The 19,883-nt window shown below is 42.8% G+C and overlaps 2 protein-coding genes across 7 annotated transcripts in view; one reads left to right on the top strand and one right to left on the bottom strand.

Annotated features, from left to right (window-relative positions):
* Positions 1-16,327, top strand: part of LOC308193377 (uncharacterized protein) — a 76,804-nt gene extending 60,477 nt beyond the window's left edge. Inside the window, exons 3-6 of one of the 2 annotated variants that reach the window (XM_080588037.1) lie at positions 4,451-4,514; positions 13,920-14,041; positions 15,451-15,615; positions 15,778-16,327. In XM_080588037.1, coding sequence (XP_080444163.1) covers positions 4,451-4,514; positions 13,920-14,041; positions 15,451-15,615; positions 15,778-15,823 — 397 coding nt within the window. In that variant the 3' untranslated portion in view covers positions 15,824-16,327. Of the gene's footprint in view, positions 1-4,450; positions 4,515-13,919; positions 14,042-15,450 lie in introns of both variants that reach the window. The other variant, XR_013949584.1, reaches the window with a different exon arrangement.
* The window catches only part of IYD (iodotyrosine deiodinase), a 64,462-nt gene that overhangs the window by 20,694 nt on the left and 23,885 nt on the right, over positions 1-19,883 (bottom strand). The window lies entirely within an intron of this gene.

The following is a 19,883-nucleotide window of genomic DNA, read 5'->3' as shown; positions in this document are numbered from 1 at the left end:
TGTGCATAAATCCACCAGAGATCAAATAAAGAGGACATGCAAAAGTCATGCTTAGGTTGCTATCTAATCCAGCAAAATTGGCAATAGATTGTCACCTGCCTCTGATTAAAAGGGTAACCTGCTTGAAAACACAAGCTGTGAATTTTTTCTCCTGCTTTCTCTATACAGGTGTGACCTGGATTACCGGCTTGGATCATTGATCCTTGGTCGCCTGTAAAATAAATAAATAAATAAAATTTGCACTGTGCCAGAATAGAAATGTGGGGGGGGAAAAAAAAAAGAAAAAGAAAAAGAAAAAAAAAGTTTAATTTATCCTCTATCTCCTTGATTCAGAGCAGATATTTAAATTCATTTGTCCTGCCTGCCAGCCATCCAGTCAAGGAGAGAGATACTTCATCTAATGCCAATTAGAAACATCAAATTTGTTCATGTGAGTAGCAAGGGACCTACAGTTTCAACCTACACATTTTCGACAGCCTCCTGTACAGCAGGGCAGGAAAGAGGAATGCAGTCTGAATGGCACCGACTGTGTCTCTCCCACAGGGAACATATTCTTATTAACCTTGAATATTCGCATACATATAAATTAGTATCTGGATGCTTTGCAGCTGAGAATCCATCCTGCAGAGAGACAGGTCCATGCTGAAAGAGAGAGGGAAGCAACACAGAAGGCTGAATATTATTGTTTAAAATAACTACCTCTATTTGCAATGCTGGGAACTTTATAATCTCTCACTTGTCTGGAATAACTTTGACTTTCTTAGAAGTGATGAGGTATTATTTTTTCTCTTGCAGAGCAGAGAAAGAAAGAAAGCTAAATAAAAGTCCCTTTAGTATTAACTTAGGCAAAGTCTGCATTTGATGTTATACATTCAAGGCCATTAATTTGAACTTTAGCCCCACAGAAATCCCACAATACCATGTTTTATTAAAATTTGATTTAGTTTCAATAACTCCATGCTGCAGACATTCAAAATATAAACATGGCGATGCTCTGAGGAACTGTGGGAAGGGGTGGGTGGAAACAGTCAATTTTTATATAGTAGATTTTCATCATTTTTCCTAAATGCACTGTTGGATTTTCTTCAATCCAAGCTCTATATAAGTATAATGATTATTATCATTACCAGTTCAAGCAAATTTATTATGATTATCTCTTCTGTTCTATTGTAAGCCCTGAAGCCTAGCAGATGGATTTTTATTTTTTTTTTGAGTTGCAAAAAAATAAGGAGATACACTACAAATACCCCTACTCCTAAGAATTAATGAAGCTTTTCTGAAAGGTTGGAAAGAAGATAGAATTTTTAAATAGAAATACAGCTATTGCAGACACCAAAGTACTCAAGTATTATTGCATTAAATCCATATAAACACTCTTAAAAGATACAAACCATCATACTAAAAGCTTTTGGACCAAAAGCTTTTTTTATGTATTTCCTATTCTGTGCTTAGTTGTCGTTCTGGAGAAATAAATACATTCAAATACGGCCTTTTTTTTTTTTTCCAAGCAAACAGGTGTAATGAGCAGATGTCACACACAGGCTGAAACCATATATGTGTATGATGGCACAGCACAGTGTGTTATCTCTGCCCTAAGCTAGTGTGACTCCGCTTGCGAGGGCTGTGGGACTGCCTGACTACGTCTGCTGTTTCACCCTTCTCTTGGAGGTGCACTGAGTGACAGCAAAGCTACCTATCAGCACCCAGCCCTTTGGATATTTCCCCCCAGTATTTCCGATCATCACCATGACCTTGGTGCACCCTCCTCAATTTGCTGTGGGGAGTCTTAAGGCATTGTTATGGGATTGACTCATGGCTAGGCTTGGACAAGGTTCTTGCTGAATTCTTTTATGAATATGTCCATCTAACACAGGCAACAGATGTAAATGATAGGAAAGTCTCCAAATGCTCAAATTATCAATGAACGTGTTACCTGTATGGGCTGAATGCAGGCTACATAAAGGCACAGACGCAGAAGGGAAAGAAACTGAGAACAGCCAGGCAGAACCAAAACCATCTGCTCCCACAGTCTCTCCTACCTGTGTTTTCCTAACAGTACTTTCTTGGAGAGCTTTAATTTGGAAGGAGGGACCACTTCATGCAGTCCTCAGCCATCTCATTTGTACTCATTTTCTACCTTTCTTTGGCCATGGACAGACACAGGCTATAGCAGAAAAAAAAATGCTAACAGGGAATAGAATTTTCTGTTGTCTTCAAGCATACAAGCGAATTTCAGATCAGCGTTGGTGTTTACTGAAAAACAACCAAAAAAAACCTATTCAAATGCCACCCATGATCAGCTACCAACTCAGTATATACCTGCTATGGGCAAGGCAAAAGTGCACATGAAACACGTAATCCAATTTCCCAATCAACACATAGAGACAAATGTCTGGGATCAATTGAAACTTATACATCACCAGGTATTGGCATTACTAAAAATATCATGAGCCTGATAAGCTTCTTCATCCCTGTGATGCATCTAGTGCATGCCCTCCTGCCTCCATCGGTGACCAGCACACGGTGCTTCTGAGCAAGGTGACCCTCAGTCTACTGCTGTCTCTTGCCTCCTGTGCACTCCACGCACACAACCGCCTCCTTCCCTTCCCCCGAGTCAGTTGCATGATCTCTTCATGACCCCTAAAGATATCAGATATCATGCCCTGTAGCATTAGATTTGATTATCTTTTTCATTAACTTAGCTCAGATTGCCACAAATGTTATTACTGCTTATGAACTAGCCTTTTGAAATCTAAGAGTACAGCAGCTAATACGATTACATCCCATAGCAATGAAAGCACGAGACAACAGTGCACAATTCAATAGAGTAATTCTTTTCATTTGTCCTCAGTGTACCGCCCTTCAGTTGCAAGCTCACTCTATTTATGCATTACAGGACAGGAAAAATAACCTAGCAGTAGGCAACATGATTCATTAATATCTTTCTAAATAAACTAATGCATTTATTAGGATCTGTAGTACCAGATAAACCATTACTCATACCCAAGGGGACAACAGTGGTCCTAAAAATATTTGTGATTTCAGAAAACAACTTAAATTTTAACTCAGAGACTAATTTACCCTCAGATTCATACCAGAATTTACCACTGCAATTTGCTACTGCTGTACAACTGCTACCACAATGAGCTTGTAGGACTGAGTTTACCGATAGCAGCAGTATGACAGACATTAATGATACTACTCATTGAAGCAAAGCTGCACAGGTGAGTTTGCATGAATCCACAAAAACTTTCAGGTCTCTAAACAGGAATCCTGAAAAACATCACTAAACTTACATGAAAAGCCACCAGGGGTCTGCAGACAACAATAGACCTTGAAAGTTATTTGCCCCAACAGTAGAGATACATAAATACAGATAAATACATAAATAGATACACAAATACAGAGATAGATATATATATGATCATGGATATAGACCTGAACCAGCTCTGTTATCAGAGCCATGTAATTATCATGAATGTAATCATCATGATACCAAAGTCTTGAGGTACCAAGAGCCCAGGTGCATACTCAAGCAGCTCCCCATGCGGGCACCCCTGCAGCTGCAGCTCTCCAGCCTTCATCCCCAGGTCCACGCTGACACTGGTACACCTGTACGTGCTCTGTCTGTGCTTTTGAGTGCAGCACAGCCAGCCATCATCCCTGATCTCTCCTCATCAGCTCACGGCACGGGAGGAGTGTTTACAGTGAATTCATAGCAGCGCCCTACATGAGCAGACTTCAAATGGTGATGTGAAGTCAGGTAACTGTTAGTGGTAGAGAAATGATAACTGGATATCCTTTGGAGCTGACGTAAGAAACACTGCTACTGTCATTTTGAAGTAAAGAAGAAATACAGGGAAAGTATAATAAAAGGGGGGAAAAGAATAAAAATAGAAAAACCCTATTTTTCAGAGGTGGCTTTTTATTTCCATTTGTTTATATATTTGTGTGCGTGTGCTTACAGAGAGGGAAATTGTCTTTCATTCCAAATTATCATGATGGGACAGCCGAATGGCAGCATGCAGCATTTAAAATCAGCATTTCAAAGCCCAGCTATTCTTGGAATAGCTATTTCTATTACTTCACTTCTTATTTGCACCAAATCAAAACACGGCTAGCTTGTTTGAAGAGTTCCTTAGCTGATTACATCTGAGCCTCTAAAAACTTCATCTAGGGAAGCGGTTTCTAGCTATGAAAGTGAAGAAAGCCTTCAATTCCTATGTAATTATAAACAGCAATGTTCAAAGGGTTTTTTCCTTCTTCTTTTCCCTTAAATGCTTTGAATGATAGCTTCATCTTCTTCAGTCTCCCCCTAGTCTCCCAAGGAAATCCATCACAATGCTGAAGTCCTGCCCTCGCTATGGAGGGCATCCACAGCCCCTTCTTCTCCATGGGTGGGTCTGACCGATTTTAGCTCCAATCTTCCTCCAACTTCTCTCCTTTGCAGGGGCTGCCTCCCAGTCCACAGTTTCACTTGGGCTGTCGATTGGCCACCCTGGAAATGCCTCCAGGTAAGACCCTTTCTTCCACCTGATCAGCAGCACCAGTGGCCGAACATTAATTGTCACCGTGACTCTGGTTCAGCTGTGTCAAGGATGATGTTGTTCCAGCATTTCCCTCTGCATTGCTCCAACGTTTGTTGCTTGCAGAGTTGAGATGGAAAGCGAAGTTGGCCATGACCCTACACACACAGTCTAGATCAACACATGCTGACTGGTAAACCTCAGAAGCAGTCAGGCAATGTGGGTGGCTTTTTTAGAGAGCCGGATGGTGTGAAATGCCTTGGTATCTGGAGAGGGTGAGATAGCTGGATGGTCAGGTCAGCTTGCTCCACAGGGTCCCCAAGACTGGAAAACCACATTTGGAGACACCCAGGATACAGATCTCCTTCCCATTTTGAGGCAGCCTTTCAAAGAGTGATCCGAAGCACCCAGAAGCTTAAAGCACCACCTCAAAGAACCTGACAAAGATATTTTCACCCTTTGCTCTAGGACTAGAAAAAAGAAATAGTCCCCCAGTCACTGATCTATGACTTCTTGCTCTCTAATTTTACTTTTACCCTGTGCATAAATATTTATTTCATAACCTGTGACATCAGTTAATCAGCAAATTGCTTCTCTCGGGCTGCAGTGCCACCACCTGACGGGTTGCCAAGGGGTGTTTAACTTTTACCCTTTTCCCTCCTGGAGAAAGAAGCTGAAAGAAAGACCAGCTTTCTCTGGCTGGTCTGCAGAAAAGCAGCCAGTTCTCACAATAACGCTTAGTTCAAAACCCCAGCACTTCTCAGACAACTCACTCACAGCTAACACTTTGTCACTCCCTGAAACTGGATGTTAGTGGACTGTTTGAAAAATAAAACCATGTAGCACAAGTAAACTGAAGTTTGCCTCTCCACCAGCCAGTGATTTGTGTGTGGTTTCTCATGTGGGATTAAATCTGATTTAAGCATATAGAGCTTGGAAACAGGCTCAGCTGATTTTTTTCCTTGGGATCTCTGGGATCTAAAGTCTTTGAAGAGTTCAGACTAATTAATAGCCAAAATCCTCTCTGCATCTCACTGTGAATATAAAAGCTCAGGCCATGACAGCCTTTTGAAAAGAAACATAGAATCATCTAGGTTGAAAAGACCTTCAAGATCATCAAGTCCAGCCATCAACATGACTACGTAGTCCCATCACCAAACCAAGTCCCTTAGTGCCACATCCACACATTTCTTAAATACCTCCAGGGATAAGAGCTGCTTTCTGAATGAGAATCAAAATCAACCTCTTATTACTTCAAAAATAGCAGTGTGGTCCTTGATATCAGAGGAAAAGTTCACAAAGGGAAATGATGACCAGTAATATATGAAAGATCTGGAGAACCTCATGTTCAAAACCTTGCTCCACCACAGATATGTTATGGCCTCAGCCATTGGTATGAGGGAGTGGAGGCTCAGGCTCCACAGATGTTATTTTACTCAAAAAATTATGAATTGGCATTTATGAAAAAAATATGATGTGTACTATTAATGAGTAAACTCAGAGATCCAGGCATTCTGCCAGCACCCTCCCCTTGCTGTGTCACTGCAGCCTCTTTGGTACTGACACAGTGACAGACCAGGCTGCTGCAGTCCATGATGCTCCTGGATTATTTTCCAGCAGCAACAGTCCCTATTTATGCTACAATAAGTTTAGTTTGGGACAGCTCTGCATTTATGGCTGATGTTCTCTTAAAGACCACCACCGTGCTGTCCCAAGACAAAGGGTCTTCCCAGCAGTGATCAGTCATACCTTACCTTGCAATTCATGCACTCGGTCTGTTACAGCTAATCAATGCTGGAGTGTCTTCTGCATCCGAAAAGATAAATAAGCTCATTTTTCAATATTGACTGCAACTGTTTTCTTTTCAGCATAATTTCTCTCCAAAATAAAAACAGAATTAGGAGCTATATACTGCTTTCCCTGTGCTATGGACTCTCCCATTCCTGCTAACCACAAGATAGCCTGCCATCACGTAACGCGCTTTGCTATCAAGTACATACACGGCAAGGATCCTGCTTTAGCACTTTGCCAGCGGATTTTTGTAGCTTATGAGCCCAATTGCTCATTTCAGTCAGGTTCTTCTCAGTAAATGAAAAAGTAGCTGAGCTTTATCTATGAAACCAGGCAGGGCCCTGTCCCGGCCCTGCTGTTAATTGAGGTGACCCCCAAGCAGCGTTACCTCACACTCGGTGCCGGCTGCCTTTGAGGTTGTGCTGACAGCAAAAACAGAGCTGGTATGTGACCAGCGCTTGGTTATTTCCCTTCCCTCAGCCCATTGCTTATTCTACAAGGCTCTGAGGGATGTAGATGTACAACCAACAACCTGTGAAAGCATATTTCCCCAGCGGTTCCTTCTGAGCAGCAGGGAAGTGTCAGATGAGGACAGAGAAGGCATTATGCTGCTGCTGTGACTGAATCGCAACAGGAGCTCTGCTGTTAACCATTTAGCAGTCTAAACACACTCTGCAGCACTGTCTCCTCTGGTTTCTGCCCTGCATTACTTCTATTAGAGAAGGTTCAGGGAGCTAATTGTCCAGCAAAGCTACGTGACGAGCCTCTGAACAGACACACATGGACAGACCCGAGCACTGGCCCAGCTGTTCCAGCATCCTGGCAACAGCGGCACAAAATGCCTCAGACGATGCCAAATCCTCTGCTCCTTCAAACCAGGTCCCCTTCCGGCAGTGGTTCCGGCAGATAATTGGGGCCTGTGAAAATACATCGGTCTTCCCTTCAGAAGGTGAAGACTTGAATTATCATGGACCTTTCATTAACGGTCGCCTTGTGCCAGGAGCCTAAAAAAAGGTGGCACAAGACTAGGTCTTTTTTTCCACGCTGCTAATTACATTTGTATGAAACCCTCTTGGGGACGTGTTGACAACATGCTGACACAAGCTGGCAGCAGCAGCCATAGCCTGGCGGAAGGCAGTAAGCTCAGGCCTCCCCGAGACAAGTTTCTCTTCCCCAGCATCTTCTGGGAGCTGCTTGGCAGCGAGCAGCTCTACTCGTTCACTGCCGGCCATCCCCCTGTGCTATGCTGCTTCTCTCTGTCCTCCTGCTTCGAACCCCCACCTCTCCCCTTTCCCGTTATTCTCTTCCACCCAATTCCACAACCCATTTTCCATTGCATCTTTCCAGAACACATCTGAATACTGTTCAATGGTATGAATGGTGCCTTCTCTTCCACGCACACCACACCAGTGGTTTACCTGAGCTGCACAGCTCGGCAGAGGTCCTGGGAGCAGGAGGACAGCACTGCTGAAACATCTTTCCTGCCATCAGTCCCCCATCAAATCCATCCTGTAACTTAATAGGGCAAATTAGCAGTGACATTCAGGTCAAAATGATGCCAATTTTAGACAAATTCTGTTATTCTAATGTTACTCCAACGTCCTGCCGTGAAATCTGACAAGAAACGTGTTGCACTCTCCTATTTCAGCCACCAGAACACAGCTATGTTTCTGTTTATAACTATGTTTTTCTCTGTATTTCCACAGTACTATGGCTCAGTGCCTTGCACTACCTCCAGCCGCAGCAAGGTAGTAAGAATCGTGGCCTTACGGCTCATTGCATTTGTCATTGCAAGTTAGCTACACAATATCCTTATGCTTTTTTATAATATGGAAAAACAAGTTCTTGTTTTCTTCCTTTTAACTAAATCCGCCCCTTTTCTATGCAACAGGTAGTAAAATTAATGTCTATTCTCATAACATTTTATGATCTTGAACATCAAATATTCCCTGGTTGCTGAATCAATCAGGATTCATTGACTCCTATTAGCAGTTAACAGGGCACTGCCTTCTCCACGCAGACACTCGTATTAAGGCTTTTACTCTGTGAAATTGCGCTTGATAGCCAGGAAGTCATTTATGCTACATGCAAGATCTGGTTTGCAAGGACTAATAAACATGAATACGTTTATTTCCTTCACTGCATTAAAGTGGAATAACATTCAAAGTCCCCATGGCATAACTTTAAAATATGATTAAAAAACAAACAAACAAAAAAAAAACTATGATAAAACCTTCATCACTTATATATAATCCCATTTATTATTTGGTGTGTTTCAGCTAGATAGAAATAGACAGATGATCTCTCTGATCTTCCTCTAACATAAGACATGAGGAAATTCAGGGTCTGTGAATTTTCAGATAATACTTTTTAGGAAATACAGTTCTGTAATACAAGTGGAACGCTCCTATTGGTAATTTAAATGGATTATGTAAGTGATCATAAGGACATGTTCATTTACAGTTATATGCACAGCTACACATACAATTATACAACCTATCATGAATAAAAACAAACAAATAAAAAACAACAACAAAAAACATGGGTATCTTAAAAATAGAATTGACTCCATATAGAAGCCCATACAACTGTTGCTAAAATATGACGCTAATGTGGGACATTTTATGGTCTTCTGCTCATAAAGTTTAAGAAGGAAATTAATTTATCTCATTTGTGAGATCAGCATCACCAGTTCCAGTTGTAGATAGCAGCATAAAGCAAATATCTTTGTATCTTTGCACACACTGTGCTTCTCAGAATACGCATTTCAGAAATAATTGCTCTCTTAAAAGAGTTAAGCGCCTCTGCCCCTTTTTAAATGTGGCACTGTAAAAACATTGCTCGCTCTCTCACCGACAAGTACGTTTCGGTAACTGTAAAGTCATTTTAAATTCTAATGCAAAGTAATTTGATTTGCAGGAAATGACAGCTAATTATTCATGCAGATGCCTCTGCTAGGTGTGGCTGGACTGTGCACAACCCTCACAGCGGGTGAAAGCACACACTTTGGTGCTCCTCATACAGCCTAGGATTTCTTTCATAACATTGAGTAAAACTTTTTTTTTTCTGTGCAAATCACTTCCTGCTGAAAGTAATTTCCATGTGGAAGCTGAAATTGGAGGTCTAGTTCAACATAAGGGATAATTGTGCTGCAGCCAGCTTTAACTACTATTTACACGTTTGAAGCCAACATGCACTTCTGTGACAGCTCAGACCTGCTGGTCTGCATTTCACAAAGCCCACCTCTTCCAACCATCCTCATTTCACTTCCAGACCCCAAAAAACTTCCTTCTGGTTGCCAACATACCCGAAGGCGTGGCTTTACAGTCCTAAGCCCAAAAGTTCACATAGAGATGGTGCGGCCAGACAAAAGTTGACCTGTTTGAACCACACCGCGAAAGGGCAGCATTTTGACAATGGAAATCTCCACAGGTCTGGGGGGATATTAAATAGTCACCAAACCAAGCATCCATGGAAGGTCATGGCACAGTTAGGAAATAGCAACATTTCCTCAAAGGAGAGCCAGTTCAAGAGAAGTCAGTGCTGGGACCTATGCTGTTCAATGTATTTATAGGCAATTGACACAGCTTACCGATGAGACAAAGTTATACAGGGTACTAAGGATAGGCACCAACTGAGAAGGATTGCAGAGGAATGGTATTGTGACTGAACAAGAAAATCCCTCAAAAGGTTTTAGCACAAGTGGCAAATGTTCAGAGAACAGCAGCACAGAAGATCAAAGGCAGAGAAAGCTGCTGTGCAAGGAACAGATCAGTGAGGTAGGACACAGCAGAGTGTGAAAGAGGTGACTGCTGGGCACAGAAAAAAGTCTGCAAAAAGGTGACTGTGCGTAGGGAGGGTGGATAAATACAGGTTGTCCTCACCTCCTGCAGCACCAGCACCAGGGGGCATCAGCTGAAGCAGCAGGAGCCAAATTCAAAACAGCAAAAAAGGGGCAGCAGGAATGCCTTCACAAAGGGTGTTGCAGATGCTAAATGTTTCTGCGGCTTCAAGGAAAGGCTGGATATATTCCTGCAAAAAAGAAGTCCCAGGGGACCAGATCTGCCTATGAAGTCTCTAAGGAGAACATCAAGCATCGCTCATATTTGTCTCGCTCAGTCTCTTCCCTAGGTCTCCAACTATTGACACACCTACGAACAGCACTCCAGGTGAGCCAAACCTTGGGTCAGGCTCTGCGTCACCACAGTTATCTTCTGAAAGCACTAAAATCTCTCCTATAACAAGCTTTCAACATCTTTATGGATTAACTCGCACTCGAGTTTTGTGTTAAATACACCATTTTCCTTAGTTCCTCCCCCAGGCATGTTATAATTCTGTCTGAATTGCCCGTTTTTTAACAGTTGATAGCTCTTCTCAAAGCAGAGGGAAGCTTGGGTGCACCTCCCCAGTTCAGAAGTAAGAACACAGCCACAAATGAGCACAGTTCTCACAACTCACAGCTTCTGGGCTTCTCTCCTGATGACTGTTAGGCTCAGCATTAGCAATAAAGCTCTATGCACTGTTCAGCCTAGGGAAAAGAAAAAAAAAGAAAAAAAAAGAAAAAAAAAAAGAAAAAAAAAACTTAAAACTGAGAAATCCTGGCACTGCAACTTGCTGTCTCAAGGCTCTGAGAAAGAACTATGTGGCACACATAAGGAAAAGGAGATCACTAACACACACACGAGATGATTGGCAAGTTCTATTCCAGCCATTCTCCTTGGCTGAAGGTCGAAAAGAGGAAGGAACTGGATTTCACTGTTGAAATTTGACACTATTTTACACAAGAAGAGTTTTGAGATCTGAGGGGGAAAAAAAAGAAAATGAAGTGACGGTAGGAGTCTAGTCGTGATACAGTGCTGAGCAAGGCCTGCTTGTACTTAATGATTTTTTTCCACTGTGTTGCTGCCTGAATTCTCCAGCAAATCAGTATGCCAGGCAGGGCAGAAACTGTACTGCAGCAAGACAAGAAAAAAAAAAAAAAAGGAAAAGAAGGCTGTTGCTTTCTATCTGCACATTTCCGATGCAATACGAGAGACACCACAGAGGTTATCCCTCAAAGCAAAGCTCACTTGGCATTTTTGGTTTCCTTCTCATGACCTTCACGGGGAAGGCAACAATGTGGGAGCAGCTCTAATTGGAACAGATCTGGTTTCTGCTGAGCAGCAGCATCCCACCTTCTTCCCCTAGAAGGAAAAAATAAATATATATATGTTGAAAATAATGCTGAGGCAGAGCTACAGGATCAAGGGATCGGGTGACCCCTGCAAGCAGGTGACAGCCCTGTTGGTGGCCACAGGGCTAGCGCAGATGTGGGGAGCATCATGCCAGGTTCCGCCCCCCCCCCCCCCCCCAGTCCTGGTTGTGCCTTCCTGGCCCTGCTTTAACAGCCTGGTCTCTCCTCACATGCTTTATCAGCAGAAACAGGGGAAGGGGCTGAAGGGACCGGAGTATTATTTTGCATTCCTGGATGTTGACCCACATCTGCCAATCGTCCACAGAAATACACGTAGAGATGCATGAGCCCTATCTCCTCCCTCCCTCCACACAGCACTGACAAACTGTCCCATTTCCAACAGGATGAACGAAGATGGATTCCTGCCAACCGATGTCCTTCAGCCCTAGCACAGCCCCACCTCCAGCCGCCTCTCTCCTGCCACTGTCCCCCAGAGCCTCCCCTCTGTCCCGTGTCCCCCATCCTGTCCCACTCCACATGCACTGGCTGGCCTTATTTTCCCATTTATTTCTCCTCAAAAAAAGATAAAAATCAGTAAAAACAGAATTCCCTTTAGGAGGCTTCAAGGATCACTTGAGGTTGTTCGTTATGAGTTGAAAGGACCTACAGAAAAAAAAGACAGACATTTTACCTTTAGAAATATGGCACTTATAGAATGAAACATGCAAGGCTGTGAGGAATCAAGCTGTGCTCTTAGGGCCATGATTACACTGAGTGCAACTTCAGCTGAAGGCCACTTTATTGAGATGTCCAATTTATTCTAATGACTGCTGCTTAGCTTGAGTAGCATTAGAAGTCCCATATAATTGGGGAGATATTTAGCTGGAGCCAATGGACTATATAATGTTTAACCAAGTATTAAGCAAGTGTGGAAGTTTAATCTCTTTTTGATTGACAGAGAAAGCAAAAGATCCACAAAATAAGGATAGGGAAAATGCAATGAATTTCACTTTCCCGCTAGGTTTTGTGGGTCTTTTTAACTCAGTTACTTTATTTTCAGGACATTTAGGCTTACCCTACAGACTGTGCATACAGGAGGTCAGACTAGATGGTTACAGCAAGCCCTTTTGAAACTGAAGCCTGCATAATCCCAAAAGACACAATTTCTTACCATGCCCTATCAGTCACAGGAAAGAATTGCACGTATGTATACAACTTAGACATCAGCCCTGAATACCTACCCTTCAGAATGAAAGCAGGAGTGCTTGCCACCTTCACCAAAAAAAAGGGGCTTCTTTAGAAAAGCCCAGTGTACAGGTCAGTGCCTGTGTCCAAAAAACTCAGAGGTGCCTAAGCAGATAACTGGTTTTTAAACCTCAAGAGACCCCTTTATATCCTAAAGAAACAGACTCATAAACCTGTGTATATCAATAACAAAAGCAGGGATAAAATCCTGAGGTTAGAGGGGAAAAAGTCTGAGTGGGGCTATGAACACATTTCTGGTTTATCATATCACAAAATGGACAAGTCGGGGCCAAGATAATCTAGGCGCTGCAACAGCCAGTGTTATCAGCGTCCCCAAAAACGTAAAAATGTCAGTATCTGTCAAAAGCACAGCTTGCTTCAACCCAGTTTTGGAAAGGGAGAGAAAATTCCCTAGGTTTCTCTCTTCTGTACAAACCAGCTTTGCCAGGCCAGCCCTCCAGTCACCTGCAGCACATCCACATTCCCCTCTCCCAAAATTGTGCCCTTCTGGTGCTGCAGCCATCTCCAGCAGAGCAAGGCCCAGTGCTATTCCTGCTGGCATTGGACAACTTCTGCAGCACAGCCTGCAGCAGACAGGCAACTCCACCGATGCTGTGAGGAAATAGAGAATACAATGAAGGAAAGAAAATCTGCCATGAAATAGAGAAGACACCCTGCACCGTTTTTAGAGAGCTCTTCTCTGTACTGCGACAGTAAATGTGAAAGGGGTGGTAATGCCACCGGGAGCTACAGCTGTAGAGACAAAAAAGGTGTTCAAATCTGAAGGCAGAGTTACCTTTATTACTAGACGCTTGGAGTTACCCTGAATCAATAATAGTCCTGCAGCCCTCGTCCACTACAAAAAAAAAAGAAATCTTTAAAAGTATGCATTAATATGCTGTGCACTGCCTCTGGAAAAGGCAGTGTGACTGCAGTGTGTGTAATGAGCTAGTCTAGACTGGGACCCAAGAGAGCTTTGCACAGGCATACAGGACTGCATGCTCCTGCCCAGACATCTCTGGCAGTCTGTCCCTTAAATTGCCATTTGCACGCTCCTCAGTAATTGCACTCATATGGGTGGTTTTGCTGAAATGAGCAGGAAATCAGCTGACTTGTATTGATGATGCTGAAAGATCATGTCTACGCTGAAGGAACATTTCATTTTATCTTTCTACCCTATGCAGCCAGAGGATGTGAAGAACAGCCCACAGGACAGGTTTGCATTGCACTGGAGCCGTGAAGAGCCATCAAACTGCATCACCCTGGCTGAACAGATCCGCGATACGTATTTCCTGCTCTGCCTGCAGTAAGTGCAAGTACTGAGGCAAAACTCCACAGGACGGATCTAATCATGGCCTGTAAGGCTCAACCAGATATCTGCACAGTGCTAAACGTCAATATCACGTTCAGTGTTGAAAGACACCGGCTACGTTACTGGAGTACAAACTAGACTGCTGAGATGGGATGCCACCAAACAGCACAGGTTCTTTATAACAAAACCTTTTTGGCAGGAGCAACATAGAAACCAATCATCATCAACTGTGGTTAGAGCATTAAAAAAAAAAAAAAAAAGGTAAAAAGGTTTAAAGGTTTTACTGAAAAAGGTGCAGGAACCTGTTTGGTTTCATCAAAGCTGGGGCAAAGGAAAGGGGAAACAGTTTCCCACTCCCAGGCTTAACATATCCATGCTCTGATGAATACAGAATTTTAAAAGCTCCAAATAGTGTGAGAGTTCAAGAGCTGATATCTGGATCTCCCTTATCCCTACCTGGATACTACACACTTGCATCCAAATGTTGGACTTTTGGCATTGAAGAAGATGCAATTAGCACAACTACAGATTTGCAAACACAGTCAAAAGGTTCTGTTTCCAAATCGATACAGAATGAAAACAGGTTTCAAAAACTGCCTTGAAATGAATTGTTGCTGTCTAGTCAGCCTCGGCAGTAATGAGGAACAGCGAAGCATCCTGCAGGAAGCCATGGAAAATTTGGCAGGGAAAAATGTGTGCTTTAGAAATGTCCACGAGTTATTGCTGTAAGTAAATTTTTCAGGGGTGGCAGAAGTATGAAGGAAGGACTTAGTCCTTTCCTAGGCTTTTTTTTTTTTTTTTTGCTAATTCCTGCCTCAGCTGATGTTTCAATTCATATTGGATTCACTCTCTTATTGCCTGATTTTAAGATGTTATCTATTCTAATGATTTATTTCAGCCTTGTTCCAGCTCTTCCCCCTTCCTCTATCAAGAGAGCACACACATGGCTGCCATCTACCAGCCTTGCCTTCCTCCATCTCTTCTGTTCAGCTTCTCTCTTTTTCTACTGTCAGTCCATTTTTGTTTCCCTCTCTCATTCCATCTCTTCTTTCCAGCTTCTTCCCTTCTTTGCTCCATTCCTCTCCTTTGGCTGGTTATTTTCCTTGTCACTCCACTCAGCATTTTTTCTCTCCTAGCCGCAGATTTTCATTTGTTTTCCTTTCTATTTCCTAGCCTTTCCTGCCGTAATGTTTCCACCCCATCAGTATCACACACAGAGCATCACACAAACACCTTTCATCCCTGATGGGCTCCCCGATGATTAAAACCTGCAAGGTTTGGACCAACTCTATTTGCAATGTGTCCTTCAGAAGCAAGAGGGAGGTTTTTGTGCGTTTTTGGTTTTATTTTCTTAAAAAAATATAAAAAATAAATAAAATCCCTTGTTCCCTCACTCTCCTTAGCCTTATCATCTATCAAAGCAGTCAGCCCTTTATAAAACAAGCCGTGAAGGGAGCCTGTTGGCAGGGAACCTGCACTGACTGGGAAGCTGCCAAAGCCTGCAAAAGCACTGAAAAACATCACGGGAGACAGAGAAGAGGAAGCTGTGCCCAGTGTCTCAGAAATAGGTTAGTATTACAAAAGGGAAGAAAGGCGCAGAGACATTTCAGAAGGAGTTAGTGTCTCTAATGCAAAGCCATCCCATTTTAGTAAAAGAGTGATTTGGAAATGATTGCTTTCCTCAGCAGTTCCCAGTCCAGAGCTCACAATGCTCCTCTCCCTTCCTCCAGCCTCACGCTCATCCAGCAGCTGCTGCTCAGATTCCCAGCATGTTGACGGAGCACGAACACAGCACCGACCAAATTCTCTCCACTCGGAAAACACCCTTCTGCCAATAAGCATTCGCAAAATCAGAGTAAAGGGTTGTCTGGGTGTGACCAAATTATAATATTTATTTCCTCTGCATCCTTTTATACCAAATTCTGCTTGGGCATCCATCTGATGGGCCACATGCTGACATCCAGGGAGAAAGTGAGTAAAGCAAGTTTGAGAGGTAGTATTTGTATGCAAGTATTATAAATCATTCAAAGCCACTTAGTTATGTTTGCTTCTGGCCTGCAAGCATGCATCTGTTCCCATGGCTACTTTTCCCATTCGTGCTTCGCCTTTCTTTTCGCTAGTTTGCAGTGTCCATTCATAGCATCTTGGCTTCATTAGGCTATAAACAATTTGGCAACCACTGCCCAGCACCTGGCAGACTGGGAGTTCAGCACTGACGGAAGTCTGCGATGCTATAACCCTAGAGATAACTGGTGAAATATTACAATGTTTACTAATGAAAAAGATGTAATTCAAAAATTTAATCTGAAAGCACAACAGCATTTAACCGTATCCCCTCTCTGTTTTTCCTTTCCCTTTATCAGCATGAAGAAAGAGGTTTGGGTGAAGCACGCTGTTAGTCTGCACCCCAAGAGCCATCTGTGTTCTGTACCCCAGCATTGAAGGAGGGTGAAGTGCTTCTCAGTCCAGATGGTCACTGCCACTTTCAATAGCAGCTGCGAGTGAGTCACTTTGCCCCAGAGAAAGGGATTATTTGAGATGAAGTTGAGGACACTGACTTACTGGAAAGGAAACATAGTAAATTTGAGGTTTTCAGCTTCTCAGGAAGCTGTGTGAACAAGCCTGGCATTTGCAGAGGCTACCCAAGGGACCATAAAGCTGGTCTGGCTTTAAATAGGAGCAACCTAGAGGGTGATTTGGAAAGAAATAGGACATGAACTGACTTTCCTCTCTACAAATGAGCTCAAGAATCCTCCACATGCATGCAAAGCAAAACAGAAAAAAAACTCTAAGGCCTTTTGCCTCATCCAGCAGTCCACAGAGATAATAGTACTCTGTCACTCAGGCCCAGGATCCTGAAATAGGGCACTAACAAGGGCAGTACCTCAGGTAGGGAACCCCTGGATCAGCTGATGACTAACCAACACATAAGACACTCCCGGTACATCTAAACCTAGGTCTCTTAGTAAATCTACATTCATGTGTCACCTTCCTTTGGTGGTAATTTCCTTTTCCATTTTGAATTGGCAGGACAGAAGCCAGGACTCACCTCCATCAGAACTTGCCATGGTCATGGAGCCTCCATCCCCAGACAACATGAAGAGCTGCAGAAGATGAGTGCTGAGTAGATGCACACTGGGCATTTGAATGCCAAACCTGGCTGTTTCCTATAACTAGTCATGCTCTTTGGTATGGCATAGTTACATATACCAGGCATAGAGTATTTCTTTCTATTCCTTCATTATTCTCAAATGAGCCTTAATTTGCTGGAAATAGTCTGCTTCACATTGGCCATGTGGCAAATGTTTCTTCTGGCAAATGTTTCTTCAGCATGGGAGCTGTTCACCGAGTAAGACATAACCTACTTTAAACTTCTCAATGGCAAGTCCCTAGCTGCTGAAGCAGGGAACACGGTTTCTGCCCTTTCATAAAAATGCTGAATCTTTTTAAAGATCTTCTAACATAGGTTTTTGAACTAATAACTCATGACAACATCTAACAACTTTCCCCCTCTACAAAGACTAACATTCACACTGACTTTTCTAATATTTAGACCTTGTTTTTCCTTCAAATTTAGACTGTATTTAAAACAGATAATTGTTTCTCTATTTATTTAATGACTGTGACTCATATAACCTGTTTAGTCTTTTTTTTTTTTTTCCATTATTCCCATGTGATCTCATGCTGTTATTTCTGACTACCAAACAAGCCTATTTTGTTAAGGAAAGAAACTGAATCTTCTGGATCTCCCAAATATTTTTTTAAAAAGTTAGTGTTCACACAGGTATGCATGAATAATTCATAATGCAACCTCATTTTTAGCACCATAATAAAGTCAGTCCATTAATTTGCAAATCCATATTTGCATTATTCATTTTGTTCTAATTGCAGAAATTCTCAAATAAAGCATGGAAACACTGCAGCACTAGGAATTGTTAGAAGTTAGGAACAAATATTTTTCGTTTAGAACTAAATCAAGAACTGAGGCTCCATTTCCTGTCTGTTACGTTCGACCTCTGGGCCAAATGCAGCCTGACTTTTTAGCCCAATTTTTTGTGGAGACACGGCTGGTGCAATCACACTGGGTGCACATGCGCATATATGCTAGGGGTTTCTTAAACCCTCAGGCCAAATTAAACCAAATCTGGCAAAAAAAAAAAAATACTCTTAAGCAGGCTCAGTAATTTTCAGCTACTTCAAGTTGCTTGAAAATAGACAGTCACAGAATAGAGTGATATTTTATATAGCCTAGCTGAATATACACCTCATTAGAAACTAGGGAAGCCATATGGAAGGGAGCTCTAAAAATGCCCCACTTACAAGAAAACCTCGTTCAGCTTTCTTTTCAATTTCAAAGACTGCTGTATAGATCAGAGAGGAACATGCATGTTGGCAAGCACCAACTTTGAAATATATTCACACACTGGCCGAACATTTGTTTCTGTGCTACCACACTTCCACGTTCTCTGGAATAAGGCAAGTTATTACACACAAAGCTAATGTCAATGCGAGACACTTACCATACTGAAACCCCTAGGGTTTTTGGTCCCTAGTAAGGTCCAAAACGCACAGAGCAGAAATGGAGAGGGAGATGCCAGGCTCTTCTCCGTGGTAACCGAGAGGTAAAATGTGAGGGAATAGCACAAAGCTGCACCTGGGAAGGTTCAACCTGAACATCAGGAAAAATTTCTTTACCCTGAGGGTGGTCAAACACCAGAACAGGCTTCCTAGAGAGGTGCTGGCCATCTTTGGTGTCACTAGCACCCAAAATTAAGATGACTGCATCTAGTTAAACAAGAGCAGCAAACAGTGGGCTTCCCCTTTTCCCCTGGTGTGCAGCTCAGGGTCTGTCTGGCAAGCAGCCATTTGCTGGGGTTACCCAGGATGAGCACCACACCCCACCACCAAGCAGAGCTTCCCTGCTAGGGCTCTGCAGCTCTCCTGTCACAGAGGACACAGACAAAATCAAGAAGTGTAGATTGGTCTGAGATTGGTGGTGGTGGTGGTAACTGAGCCCTGCATCAGTCGTACTGTCCCACTGGCATCCCCATACTGCTGGGTCTGACCTTCTCAGCACACACTCTGTGCCCACTTTCCATCTTCTCCTGATCTCAGTCCTAACACCTAAACCCCCAACTACTCTCCCACGCCTCTCCTAGAGCTATCACATACTCCTATAAAAATTCTGCGGAAGAAGTGATCTCTCCAGGATACAGTTCTCCTTTGGGGCCTTTATGAAAGTCAAAGCTAGGAATACCTAGCCTTCAAAAAGAAATTTCTGACCTAATCAATATATGGCAGACATATGGCAGACAAAATAGCAACAGAATCCTTCATGGGAAGCTCCACTGTGTTATTCTTCAACTGGAAGTGCCTTTGGGAAGTCAGTCAGGACTGCAGCCCTGTTTGTCTCTAGCAGAGCCTCACCCTCTTTCAGTCTAAAATGCACAGTCAGGAAGTTAATATCATTCCTCCAATGTCCTAACCTGCTAAAGATGGATGTCCCAGCCAACTGATGCTGAAGGGAAAGTCAGGCAGGCCATCTGCCTTAACATGGCCCAGATAATGCCAATATATTTTGGTGGTAAACAAAAACAAACAAACAAAAAAAAAAACCACCCACAATAAATTGTAGCTTTGCAACCAAAGCAGTGCTCCTAGTATAAAATATATTGTAAAGATGCATCTCCCTCATAGCACTACCACGGAGTTAAACTGTATGGAGATTTTCTGCCCCCAGCAAAAACATTTGACCAAGAAACCCCACCAGCAGAGTCCTGGGAAGTCTTGGAGAATGCCAAGTATTGCTCTCAAGCGGGTTGATGAGCACCATTTT

This window comes from Anser brachyrhynchus (assembly GCF_964034855.1).
Source record: "Anser brachyrhynchus genome assembly, chromosome: 3".
NCBI lineage: Eukaryota > Metazoa > Chordata > Aves > Anseriformes > Anatidae > Anser > Anser brachyrhynchus.
Note: the sequence above shows the minus strand (reverse complement) of the source record. Positions and strands in the feature narration are given on the sequence as shown.